General features: G+C 39.5%; 1 protein-coding gene across 4 annotated transcripts in view; it reads left to right on the top strand.

Annotated features, from left to right (window-relative positions):
* The window catches only part of NOL4 (nucleolar protein 4), a 135,977-nt gene extending 122,473 nt beyond the window's left edge, over positions 1–13,504 (top strand). For all 4 annotated transcript variants that reach the window (XM_034429707.3, XM_034429706.3, XM_034429708.2 and 1 more), the window contains one exon: positions 11,580–13,504. In XM_034429707.3, coding sequence (XP_034285598.1) covers positions 11,580–11,773 — 194 coding nt within the window. In that variant the 3' untranslated portion in view covers positions 11,774–13,504. The remainder of the gene's footprint in view (positions 1–11,579) is intronic.
* Positions 13,505–14,435: the final 931 nt, after the last annotated feature.

Here is a 14,435-nt window from a genome sequence, read left to right as displayed (position 1 = left end):
GCCACCTTTGGAGTTATATTGGGGTCTGTGTCCTGGAGTAGGAAATAAAGGCTGAACAGATCAGGTAAACCAGGGAATCTCTGGGAAATAGGAGAAATGAATCTTGATCTTATGTCTCGGTAGTGGGGACATACGAATGTAATGTGGAACAGAGATTCCGGGGATCGGCCATCACATGTACAATAGATGGAGTTTACTCCCCCCAAGAGCCTACTATCGAGGACACTTGAGGGGATCACGTTAAATCGTGCCTTCATAAATGTGAGCCTATGTTTGATGGAGTGTAACGTGGAGAGATAAGGCGGAGGGTGAGGCGAGGGAACAATACCAAGGGAAAACGGTGAGCATGTTCCCAATCTGTTTGCCAGATTTAATTGTCTATCAATGTCGTTCAGCCGTTGAAAAATCAATGATTTGGCAGCATCAGGGCCTAAAATAAAAGCTTCAATGGGGGAAATCCCAATCTTCAAAAGTTTTGTATGGATATTATGGGCCCAGGGACTATGAAAAAGGTCCTGCCATAGGCATTGGCCTAGGTAATAGCCTGGGAGTCTAATCCACAGGGACAACCAATAGCCAACTGCACGTTTCCACAAGATTGTAGCAAGTGAGGATATGCCCAGTTCCAAACGAATTGCAGCATTACTTATGTAGGGAGGGACTCCCATCAAATGGTGTAGGAACTGGCTGTGGACAGACTCAAGAGAGGAGATGTTGGATTGGACCCAGAGGGGGGCTAGCAGCTATCACCTTTGCCCTGTAGACTTTTATTGCTGAGGGGATGTGATGAGCTCCCTCAGTATGAAAAAAGTGCACGAGGGCATAGGTGGAAATCTTAGCCTTATTACAGAGAGGCTTAACCTGCGCAGGCCACTTGGTATTGGATTGAAAGAGGATACCTAGATATTGAAATCTGTGGACCTGTTCCACTGGGATGCCATCAAGGTTCCAATGATAAATTTTCCAGCTTCTTGCAAAAACCATGATTTTAGACTTAGAGTGGTTTATTTGCAGTTGGTTAGCAGAGCAATAAGCAGAAAGGATTTTTAAGGCTCTACATAGGCCCACCCGGGAAAATGAAAGTATTGCGGCATCATCAGCATAGAGCAGGAGTGGACATCTATAATTAGCTAATCTAGGGGCATGGATGTAGACCATGTGATCCGAAAATGCCTTTCTCCAGTCACTGATATATAAGTTAAAGAGAAAGGGTGCCAGTATACACCTCTGCCTAACCCCCTTGTTAACTGGGATAGCATTAGAGAGATCCCCCTGCGGGGTAAGGCACACTTTTGCTTCTGTTCCGTCATGCAGTTGGGAGATAAGCCAGAGTAATCTTTTGTCAATACCCCAGGCGGAAAGTTTGGCCCACAACTTAGCTCTAGGGATGTTGTCGAAGGCAGCCTTTAGATCTATAAAGGCAACGCAGAGACGACGCTTCCTGGGGGTAGAATATTTTATGGCAAGATGATGAAGGATCAGAGCATGGTCAATTGTAAAGTGGTCTGGACGGAACCCCGCCTGCTCATAACCGAGCAGGTCGGCCTCTTCAGCCCAGCACTCCAGTTGGATAGGAGATAGTGGGCATAGAGTTTCCCCAAAATTGAAAGAAGACTGATGTTATGGAAGTTGCCAGGATTGGAGTGGGCACCTTTCTTATGTATTGGGATGATTATGGCATCCTTCCAGAGCTTGGGGATAAGGCCCGTTTGGTTGATCGCATTGAATACCTCGGTGAGAACCAGGGTCCATCAGTCCTTATGGGCTAGGATGGCTTCAGCTGGGATGAGATTCGGGCCGGGGGTTAGGGTGGTTTCATCCCCAAGCCCCCATAACTTTAACCTTAGACTGTCTACTATTGACCTCACCCCATTCCTAAGATGCCTGTAAGGGGTGTGCATAAGCGCAACAACATGCCTACTGTCCCTGTCCTACTGTCCCCATTTATTCGTATCCATTTCCTGTATTCATAATCATGTTTATGAATCATATCTGTTATCTTATACATGCTTGACAAAAATAAAAAAATTTAAAAATTTTTTTATGCTGATGACAGTGGTTCCCCAATGCAGTTCTCAAGTAATCAGTGTCTTCTGACAAATCATCAGTGAATATTTTGAATCTGGACAGTTGCTAGACAGTTACTGAGTTCTTTTATTACTCCATAGCATTATAAATATTTATTAAAATGATGGAAAACAAAATGCAGTCCAAAACGTAACCCCTGCCATTGAAATTAGTAAATAAACAGTTCCTTTTGCATACCTTTCCTAATTATATTAGATGATTGGGGGCTTAATAGCACAATCTGCTTGGCATTTGAAAGAGGATAATTCCTCCTCTGATTTGAAAGCTGAATGTATCCTTGCTTGTGAACTGCTCAGAGTTTTCCCTGTAATGTGTGAGAGATGATTTTCAAGAAAAGTGAGAGAACATTTTCCTCACTTAATGATGTAGTTTCCATTTCTTTAGAACTGGCCAATGTTGATTGCATTATCTCCCCCTCCCATTCATATCTCAAAAGAGTGTTCTATTTTTTTAAAAAAAATTATTAATTGTACTAATATAAGAGGTACTATTTTTTAACCACTTAGAAATAATGATTAAATTAGCTAGGACTTAATGTCTTGGATAAGCTATTGAATCTCAAACTGGCTGTCTAATACTAGTTGTTGGATTGCCGGAGTAACTCAGACATGGCTTTGCTGCTCCTAAACTGTCTGTGCTTTTTCAGTGAAATAAGCATGTATCTTATTCTGACTTGCATTTTAGAATTCTAAGTAATTGATGATGCCAACAAGTAATTTATGGAGCAATAACTACCTCCTGTTAAATCTTGCAAATCATTTGTCCAGCAGTGTGTTTAATGTCAGATTTACTCAGCAGCTAATATGATAAATGAATGTCTAGTTCTTGGAGAGGATTCACAGTGCTTGTAGCATTTTGAATGATTTAGTTAAAACAAGAACTATTTCACTTCCAAACATATGTGATGTCTCTGTAACTGCAATGAATCCATAAAACATAGGCAGTAACTACTTGCAATATAAATGACTAAGTTACCTCCATGATGGCAAGTGAAATAAAATTCTTTCAGCACTGAAAAGGATGTGACAGACAAGATTTCTTACTTAGACTTCAGGTATAATTTGCTATTCTAGATGAAGTTGGACATCTGCACCAAGAAGAGAAAGAGAACATAGAATGATGGCTCTTTAATCTTAAAGCAATGAGAGTCAGCCTGTGAATGTTTGGTATTTGTTCCCAACAGTAACATGTGGATCAGTGGTGGGTTGCCCCTGGTTCGCACTGGTTCTATAGAACCAGTAGTAAAACTGGTGGGAGGCTTCTCCCACTGACCCCAATGTCATCAAAATGCTTCTGCGCATGCACAGAAGCTTCTGCGCGCTCAGCCCTGCTGCGAACCGGTAGTAAAGGTAAGTGGAACCTACCCCAGATGTGGATCTGCCTGCATAATATCCTCTCCAAATTAATCAAGTATTAAGTATAAATCCAAATATAAGGGAAATTATGTCTATGGATCTTCATCCATTGTGCTAAGTGGTGCTTATTTATATACTTGAATATGGAGTTACACAACATACTACTTGGCCTCTCAATGGCTTTTCAAACCATCGACCATGGTATCCTTCTAAAACAGGGGTATCAAACTCAAGGCCTGGCGGCCAGATTTGGCCTGTGGGGTGCTTAGAACTGGCCCACGGAGCTGCCCTGGAAACAGCAAAGGGCTGGCCCATGGTGCCTCTGCCAATGAAACCAGAGCTTGGGAGGGCTGCGTTTTTGCTGGCAGAGGATTGCAAGAGGCCATCACAGCCAAAAATGGAGCTTGGGAGCCCGCTTTCTCTGGCAGAGCACTCAGGCCACCACAGGCGCCCTGACATGAGTGACGGTGATCTGGCCACAACCACCCTGGCCACACCCACTCCGATCTCCTGAGATTAAGCACAACTCTCATGCGATCCCTGAAATCGAGTTTGACACCCCTGTTATAGAATGACTCTGGGGTTGGGGGCATTGTGTTGTCCTGGTTCACTTTCCTCCTCCAAGATCATTTTCAATTGATGTTGATCGGGACAAGAGGTCCAACAGCTAGCCCCTCTTTGTGGGTTTCCTCAAGGGACAATGCTTTTTCCACTCCTGTTTAACATCTACTTGAATCTGTTGTGGGAGATTATCCATCACCATGGGATGAGGTATCATTAGTATGCTGATGATACTTAGCTATATATCTCTGTCCATGGCCGTCTTATCTTGGTGCATGGAGGCTGTTGAGGTCTGGATGTGGAGAAACAGGCTGAAACTGAACTCTCACAAGACAGAGTAGATCTAGATTAGGCGCTCTTTGGCTCATGGGGAATTACCGTTTTTGGTCATAGATTGGGGTGTCTTGTCTCAGACTGACCCAATGCGTAATATGAGAGTTGCAGACTCACAATTCTTGCTCCTGGAAATTGTACTCAGGACACTTTGCATAACTACAAGTTGTATGCCATTTACAGTCAGGTCCAGAAATATTGGGACATCGACACAATTCTAACATCTTTGGCTCTATACACCACCACAATGGAGTTGGAATGAAACAAATACAATGTGTGTTAACTGCAGACTGTCAGCTTTAATTTGAGGGTATGTACATCCAACTCAGGTGAACTCAGGTAGGATTTACAGCAGTTTGCATATGTGCCTCCCACTTGTTAAGGGACCAAAAGTAATGGGACAGAATAATAATCATAAATCAAACTTTCCCTTCTTAATACTTGGTTGCAAATCCTTTGCAGTCAATTACAGCCTGAAGTCTGGAACGCATAGACATCACCAAACGCTGGGTTTCATCCCTGGTGATGCTCTGCCAGGCCTCTACTGCAACTGTCTTCAGTTCCTGCTTGTTCTTGGGGCATTTTCCCTTCAGCTTTGTCTTCAGCAAGTGAAATGCATGCTCAATGGGATTCAGGTCAGGTGATTGACTTGGCCATTGCATAACATTCCACTTCTGTCCGTTCAAAAACTCTTTGGTTGCTTTTGCAGTATGCTTTGGGTCATTGTCCATCTGCACTGTGAAGCGCCGTCCAATGAGTTCTGCAGCATTTGGCTGAATGTGAGCAGATAATATTGCCCAAAACACTTCAGAATTCATCCTGCTGCTTTTGTCAGCAGTCACATCATCAATAAATACAAGAGAACCAGTTCCATTGGCAGCCATACATGCCCACGCCATGACACTACCACCCCCATGCTTCACTGATGAGGTGGTATGCTTAGGATCATGAGCAATTCCTTTCCTTCTCCATACTCTTCTCTTCCCATCACTCTGGTACAAGTTGATCTTGGTCTCATCTGTCCATATGATCTTGTTCCAGAACTGTGAAGGCTTTGTTAAATGTTGTTTGGCAAACTCTAATCTGGCCTTCCTGTTTTTGAAGCTCACCAATGGTTTACATCTTGTGGTGAACCCTCTGTATTCATTCTGGTGAAGTCTTCTCTTGATTGTTGACTTTGACACACATACACCTACCTCCTGGAGAGTGTTCTTGATCTGGCCAACTGTTGTGAAGGGTGTTTTCTTCACCAGGGAAAGAATTCTTCGGTCATCCACCACACTTGTTTTCCATGATCTCCCAGGTCTTTTGGTGTTGCTGAGCTCACCGGTGCATTCCTTCTTTTTGAGAATGTTTCAAACAGTTGTTTTGGCCATGCCTAATGTTCTTGCTATCTCTCTGATGGGTTTGTTTTGTTTCTTCAGCCTAATGATGGCTTGCTTCACTGATAGTGACAGCTCTTTGGATCTCATCTTGAGAGTTGACAGCAACAGATTCCAAATGCAAATAGCACACTTGAAATGAACTCTGGGCCTTTTATCTGCACATTGTAATTGGGGTAATGAGGGAATATCACACACCTGGCCATGGAACATCTGAAAAGCCAATTGTCCCATTACTTTTGGTCCCTTAACAAGTGGGAGGCACATATACAAGCTGCTGTAAGTCCTACACCATTCACCTGAGTTGGCTGTACATACCCTCAAATTAAAGCTGACAGTCTGCAGTTAACGCACATTGTGTTTGTTTCATTCCAACTCCATTGTGGTAATGTATAGAGCCAAAGATGTTAGAATTGTGTCGATGTCCCAATATTTCTGGACCTGACTGTATGTTCCTTCCTGGACTAGCATGCCATTCTCACAGATAGGAAGTGTGAGACCACCCTTTGGTCACCTTGCATCTGGACTATTGTAATGCGCTGTATATGGGGCTGCCCTTGAATAGTATCTGGAAGCCTCAGTTGGTTAAGTATGCAGCAGCCCAAACAATTTTGCACAAGTTTAGACTTGTATCACCTTTGATGGATTCTTGTCTGTGGAACATTATCCCGCCCCCATGAGGTATGATTGGCCCCCACCTTGTTGCTTTTCTGAAAGACCCTGAAGATATGGTTTTTTTATGAATCAGGTCAAAAAAATAGGCTAACCCAACTTGTTATGTTTTGATTTTTGTTTGTGTTAGAGCTTTATTTGAATGTGTTTTTGTTTTTCTTTAAAAAAGCAATATCCGCAATGATATACTAAACTTTATAATATTTTGCTGTTCTCTGGGCTCCTAAACCACAAATCAGAGTGCCCTATCCAAGGAGATCAGTTTTTAACATCAATTTTTATTTAATAGTACTTGAAGTAGTCCATACATTTGCTGTTAAATGAAAATATGTCTTCTGCAGCAATTCCATTATAATGATGATTTACATTATATTCCACTTTGCCTTTGAGGAGCTCTCAGTGGCTTAGATGTGATTTCCAAGAAGTATCCCTTACTGGCATTGGCAGGCTGAAATATTCAATAATTCATAAATATAACAGCATTGTATGCCCTCTGGTTCTAGATAAGGAGGAGGGAGAAATGTCACTAATAATAGAAATGCACAAATTTGTACTATATGTAAAGAGCCATGTATATTTGCTGTATAAAGTTGTATTGAAAATAAGAACGGTTCATGAGGTAGGCTGGAATCCTAGAGATGTGAAACTTCTTGATTTTTTTTTTCCTATTTTAGTTCTGAGAAAAAAGTGGAATTTTGAGAGAAAATTTGAAATTGATTTAGTTCTTATTGTTTAGCAATTTTTTTACTGTACAAAAGAGTATTGTTCTGACCTAGGCTTCCTGAGAAAGCATAAATCACATGCTTAGTCCCAAAAACCCTCTTTTATTGAGACAGCTGTGAATTATGTTCATTCACAGCCCGTAATGAGTCCCAAGCAGTTTGTAAATAATCTGACAGAAGTCTGCCAGAGTCTTTCGGGATAAGGCTGATAAGCACCCACCTTTATCTCCCTTGAAATGCTGCCAAATACCTAATTGACAATTAACTTTGCAAGGCCAAATGGAGCACAAAGTCAAAACGGAACTTCAGAGTTTAAACTGACCAGAACAAACAAAGTTGCTTCCTGCAAAGGCTCATGTCCTTTTGCTCCACCTTTATCTCTTATGGGAGGGGCCAATCATCTCCAAGCCTTACTCCCGAGTCTCTTACTCCCTTTTGTCTTAACTGTTCTTGCCTTCCGGCAGCTCTGCGCATGCGTGCACTGGGAACAGGCTCCCCCCTGTTCCTCTGCCTCGCTGATGTCAGATTCTGGAGGCTCCAGAGTCCACACATAACTCCCAGATGGCCCTGGCCCCATCTCTGCCTCCAACCGCAGAGCCCTCATCTCAGCCTTCCCCAGACTCCAGGACTGGCCCATTTTCCTCCCCCGCCTCCTCACTGTTCCACTCTGCTGCCAGCTCCACAGGCTCGCTGGTGGACCACAACAAGTATAGCTTGATTTGCTTATTAGGTTGTATATAAAATTGAAAAGCAGAGTTTATTCTGATAATTTTATATTTTGTTAAAACTATTATGAAACAATTTTACATTTACATAAATAGATTTTCAGATCAGATTAAATCTTTATTGTTTTCAAATACCAACTAAATGGATGTACAAGTTTGCTGAGCTTTTGAGGAAGTAGAATCTCCTCATTTTTGCCTTAAAAATGGGCAAAGGATTAATTCTGAAAACAGATGAAATCATCAACTTGTAGTAAACATTAGGCAGCCTATCATTGTGCAATGCAATAACCTTGTCTGTCCCATGAAATGTGTCTGCACTAAAACACTGGTTGCCACATGAAATGTTAACTAATTATTTTCAGAAACTGAAATATTATCTATCAGCAAGTTCAACTTCTTAAGACAAAGCTTTTGGTTTAGTTTATTGTCATTGCACCTCGTACAATAAAATTAAATGCCATCTTCAGTATACATCATACATAAGAAAACTATAAAAATAAAACAAAAACTCATCCTTCACATTCTACTCTGTTTCCCCGAAAATAAGACATCCCCTGATAATAAGCCCAATTGGGCTTTTGAGCGCATGCACTAAAATAAGCCTCCCCTAAAAATAAGCCCTCCCCGAAAATATTTAAATGCATGCTCAGCCAGTCCCCACCATTTTCTCTGGTTAGGGTTAGGGAGACAAAGCTGGAAATTAGGTAAGACTGCAAGAGGAGCCCTGTCTTGCTCCATATGCCCCAAAATAATAAGACCTCCCCAAAAATAAGGCCAAGCACTTATTTCAGGGTTCAAAAAAATATAAGACAGAATCTTATTTTTGGGAAAACATGGTATACAATTGAATTGAAAACCCCTGATACTGCATTAATATTACACTATACAATAGAATTCAATATATTACTGCTCTGGGATAGAAGCTGTTTTTCAGCCTGTTTGTCTTTGTTTTTATTGTCCTGTACCATCTGCCAGATGGTAATAGTTCAAAAAAAGGGTGCCCAGCATGAGATGGATCTTTAAGAATGTTTTGAACTTTCTTAAGGCAGTGGGAGCTATAAAGCTCTTCCAAAGAGGGCAGAGGGCAACCAATGATACTCTGGGCCATGATGTTAACCCTCTGGAGTGTTGTCCTATCTGCCACTGTGCAATTGGCAAACCATACACAGGTGCAGTAAGTTAAAATACTCTCTATAGTGCAGTGGTAGAAGGTAACCAGCAATTTTTCATTCAGTTGTTGTTTCCTGAGAAGTCTCAGGTAGTATAATCTCTGCTGCGCTCTTTTGACCAGTGCTGCAATGTGAGTGCCCCAGATCAGGTCCTCTTTTATGATAACACTCAAAAACTTAAAACTAGCCACTTGCTCCACTTGGTCTCCATTGATAAACAAGGGCTGGATGTCTGATCTATTCCTTCTATTGCCCACTATAAGTTCCTTGATCTAATTGGTGTTAAGGACCAGGTTATTGTCTCCACACTATGAAAGCAACTGGTCCACCTCATCTCGATAGGCAGACGCATCCCCCCTGGAGATGAGTCCCACCACTGTTTTATCATCTGCAAATTTAATAATAGTATTACTGGCATGAGTGGGAATGCAGTCATGTACACAAAGGATATAGAGTAAGAGACTCAACACGCAACCCTGGAGGGTGGAGAAGGTATGATTACCTAATCTGACCCTCTGAGAATGGCCAGACAGGAAATCCATAATCCAAAATCAGATTGAATAAGAAAACCCAAGGTCCATAAGTTTAGACACTAGTCTATGTGGAAGGATTGTGTTAAATACAGAACTAAAATCTACAAAAAGCATGCTCACATAGCCCCCCCTCCCCCCCACTGTTCCAGATGAGTCAGAGCAGTATGAAGAGTGATGGCTATAGCTTCCTCTGTAGATCTATTTGTTCTGTATGCAAACTGGTGTTTATCAAATGTATGCAGAAGACCAGAAGTGATGTGCTGACAGACCAATTTCTCAAAGCACTTCATGATGATAGGAGTGAGTGCCACTGGTCTGTAATTGTTGAGATTGATAGAGATTCTTCCACATATTTATTTCTTAATATCATATTTGTATTTTTAAACATGGATTATATTATTTTACAGCTTAATCACTTTTATGTGTTGGTCAAAAAGAAAATATTAGGAAACATTCCATAATCCCCCTCCCCTCAATATTTGCATTTTAGAAAAAAAACAGAACTTCCTCTGAAATGGCCTTGGATAAAATAGAAAAAAGATAGGCTTTTTCTTGATTTTTCAGGATTTTTTTTTAATGGCTTTCACTTTGGAACATTCAGTGGATGATATGGTTCCAGAGAATAAACAGTTGTTGCCTTCCATCTGTTTGCAACTTCATTTCCAGTGTAATTTTTGAAACTTGAATACAGCTCATATATACTCCTAAAGTACTCCTATGATTCAAGTCCAGTAGGCAACAGAGTAATCAACTGATTTGTCACTATTGATGATTCAGCAGTATAGAGTATGCTGACAGGGCTGTAAAGTTGAATCTAGTTTGGTAAGAATGTAAAAGCTAAGTGACATAATATATAAATAAGCTGTCCTCAGTTTATCTGTGCACTTGGCACACTCCAGTTTTTATCAAAGAAAGAAAGTTGGTTTCAGAAAATCAGAGACCAGTCCGTCTGTTATTAGTTATGAACAAATTATAGAATAGACTATTAAGCAGTTGACTTAATTGCAGCTAGAAAATTATTAACCAGTTGCTAGAGTTCATTATGGATTTAGCGAGGGTATATTATGCCAGACCAGCTATCTCTTTTTGCATGGAGTCACTGGTTCGGGAGAGAATGCATGCATCAGTATATATTGATTTACATTCAATGAATTCAAAGAAATTCTTTTTGAGAAGATGGTAAAATGTGGTTTGGATATTTTGACTATTACATGGAACGAAAGCAGTCATTTCCAATAAGTATTCAATAGGAATTCTATTTCAAATAGAGACTATGTTTTAGACCCAGAAATAAATTACTTGGGCAACAGTTGTGTAGAGGTATTGCTTAATTTAATTGTTAAATTTACATTTATCAAAAAAGCAGTAGTGAACAGTACAGAAGAGAGAAAAAGCAGGTTGAATATCCTTATTAGATGAAAAAATGAATATAAATTTAACAGTTATTATGCTTAAGGGCATAACAGCAAGCAAAATAATAGGGGAAAAATTGAACAGATATACATAAAAACTCACTTTTTACCATGTTTCCCTGAAAACAAGCCCTCCCTTGAAAATAAGCCCTCCCCCGAAAATATTTAAATGCATGTGCAGCCGGTCCCTGCCATTTCCTCTGGTTAGGGTTAGAGCTGAAAATCAGGTAAGACGGCAATAGGAGCCCTGTCTTGCTCCATGCGCCCCCAAATAATAAGACCACCCTGAAAATAAGGCCAAATGCTTATTTCAGGGTTCAAAAAAAATATAAGACAGGGTCTTATTTTCGGGGAAACACGGTAGTAAAAAGGTAAAGATTTCTCTGTCCAGCCCTCTCTTTAAATATGCATGTAGGATAAACAGATGAAATGGAAAATGGAATCTTGGTTTGGGACCTGTATGAACGGAAAGCCATCTTATCAGGCAAGGAATGATAATATAGGAATATCCTACATTGCATACTCTTCACTGAACAAGAAGTATAGTTAATTTTCCAAAGACCTTTCAAGTCTGTGAATCTATGAGGTTATCTTGATGTTTCATTCATTTTTAATTCTCTTTCTCAGGTCCAACTGATCTCAGTATGAAGAGGCAGCTAGCAAGCACTTCCGGGTCTTCTAGCAATACCAGCTCTAGACCTCAGCTGAGTCCAACTGAAATTAATGCAGTACGGCAACTGGTTGCAGGATATAGAGAATCAGCAGCATTTTTATTACGTTCTGCAGATGAACTGGAAAATCTTATTTTGCAGCAGAACTGAGACACACATTATTATCTTGCTGATCTAGTTTTATCATAGAATTTCCACTGATGACATTTTGATATTTCAGAGCAGATCTTTTCATGTGCCGCGGTCTTGTTGACGAGTTAATTTCCATTATGCCACACTGTTCTCAGTGTACTCGGTGTGTTATGGTTCTCCAAGCGAACTTGGATCTCTGACATTTTTAAGATCCTTTGTAATACCAATTTGGTTTGTTTTCATGTGTCAGCATCAATAGCAAAAAAAAAAAAAAGTGAGCAGAAGTGTTAACCCATTCTAACATGGACAGAAACAACAGATATACGCTGGGGTTTCAAATTTGATTCAGAATCCAAGTGCAATATTAATGGAATGTGTTACTGATTCAGTGGACTCAAAGCTGCATTATATGGCAAAATGTTGCCAAAAGCCCTGATATTAACAGGATGTTATTGCAATGAAAAGGATCTTGTATTTTAAATAAAATGTAATTTTTATAGGAAAAAAACAAGAAAAAAAGGCTGGTTGACATTCTAAATTGATCATTTTTACTTTGGTAAATTTTTCACTGATTTTTCAAATGAAGTTTTGAGGAGCTGTTGTTAAGCTCTCCTCAATGAAATTTTAATCCCTCTCCAATTCTCCTGTGTCCTCAAGGCATATTTTTCCCTTGTAGTTTCCTATCAAACATTTGTGGACTTACTTCTGCAGAAAGCAGACTTTCCTGAACTCATAGCATTTTTGCTTCTGTTTCGTAATGAGTTGCAACTTAGTAGTAGTTGATGAAGATGTGAGAGATATTTTCAAAAGACATACTATTAATTTTGTTTTTAAACGGATTTCCTACAAGCCAGCTCATTTAACTCCAGGATTGCTGCTGCTGTCTTGTATAAATCCTTCTAGTAGTGAATGGATGTAGATGACTGAATGTGAAGAGGTTGCAAGTGACAATCGGAAAATTTGCACTCTTGTGTATATTTCTTTTTTTTCTTTCTAAATGAATATGTATTTGAAAAGGGCCATTGACATTTCTGATGTGATTTTATAGTGCTTATTCTAAACTAAAAATTGTACAAAAATGGTAAACGATAAAGCTGCCATTTAAATAAAATTTCTTTCCCTTGAATTTCCCTCTCCCCTCCCCTCTCCCACCCCATCCCCATTTCTTACTTTAGGATGTCAAATACACATCAGTGGTGTTTGCTGTGTGCTAAGGAAAGCTTATTTTTATGTATTTAGAGAGAAGTATTTTACTTCGGGCTTATGTAATATCTGTTTTGTTGATTAGCTTTTGTTAAATAACAAGTTCCTTGTGCATTCCTAAATTTGCCTTATTTTTGTGTACAATTTTTTATGTACTTTGGTTTTTCAACAATGAGTTTAAGGCATCCGGTGATATTTTCTATCTACTTGTTACATATAGTTTTTCAAGTAATGACTGTGGTTGTGACAAAGTAATGTGCACTTTTTTCTTGTAACTGGACATTGCTATGCTTTTTCCCTTTAGTGTTTATAGAATTACTGTTGCATACAGTTATGTTTTAAAAAGACAACTTTTGTGATACTGTTGGTGAATATCAGTGTGAAAAAGCCTATTGAAATGAGTGTTTTGGAGATACCTAAGTACACAAGCTGTTAAGTTGTAGACTCAATTGTTCACAAATTTAAATGAAATTTAAAAAAAAAATGAGGGCTGGGGGAACAATCTTCAGTTTTGTTTGGGTGAATAAACATCTGTGTTTCAATGCATGCTTGTGAAACAGTGTTTGACATAAAATTTTGTCTTTTCTCTCAGGGCAATTTAAATCCAAATTATAAAAAAAATAAAATATTCATCTGAACATAATGACGGTTTAGATAATCAAATAGAAGCCTGCTTTGCATACATTTTGCTGGCGTCATTGCCTAGATTTGAGTGAAATTGCCAGTGTTTAATTTGCCTATGGAACTTTTTTAAAAAAACTTAGTATATATCAAAAGTAGGTGGTAGAGATTTGTAGAATACCTAGGAAAAGTCCTAATCTCTGCTGCAGCACAAACTGGAGCTAGTGCTGGGATTGAAACCTTGAAAACTCCCCTAGGAATCCAAACTTGGTAAGATAATCATTGTTATATAAAAAGAAACAAAGAAAAAGTACTTATCGAATGAACTGAATGTGTGCCCAAATAAAGGCTGACAGGAAAGGGAGGAAAATTACAATGTGTTATTATATGTTTTGACAGATTAAATTATGACATTGCATTAGAAATTGTGGGTACTATGCAATCCTCTGGATATGTGAAAAGACACATATAGAAAATTGGCTAAGATATATACATATTTTCCCCATTGTCTTAGCATCCACTGCAAGTGGCTGTGTTGTAACGATGACTATTCATGATAAACCAGTTTGTTTAGACCTTATCTACATGCATCCAGTCACATTCTGGCCATGCTTAGATCTCTGGAACAAGAGAACTAATACCAAATGCAATGGTTTGCAGAGACATAGACCACAAATATATTATCATTAAATGGGATGGTCCCATTACAGTAAGACTCTCAAAAAGATGGACAGCCAAACAAATGCAAGATATGTACCTGAACACTTTGGAGAAGCTGTGCAATAAAGTCTTAGAAGATTACAGGTTTTTTTTCTTGGCATCCAGTTCTACATGAAGAAAGGGTTAAAGTTTAGTA

The sequence above is a fragment of the Pantherophis guttatus genome, chromosome 3 (genome assembly GCF_059756535.1).
Source record: "Pantherophis guttatus breed Tessera chromosome 3, ASM5975653v1, whole genome shotgun sequence".
Lineage (NCBI taxonomy): Eukaryota > Metazoa > Chordata > Lepidosauria > Squamata > Colubridae > Pantherophis > Pantherophis guttatus.
The sequence above is the reverse complement of the archived record's forward strand: the minus strand, read 5'-3'. Positions and strand labels throughout refer to the sequence as shown.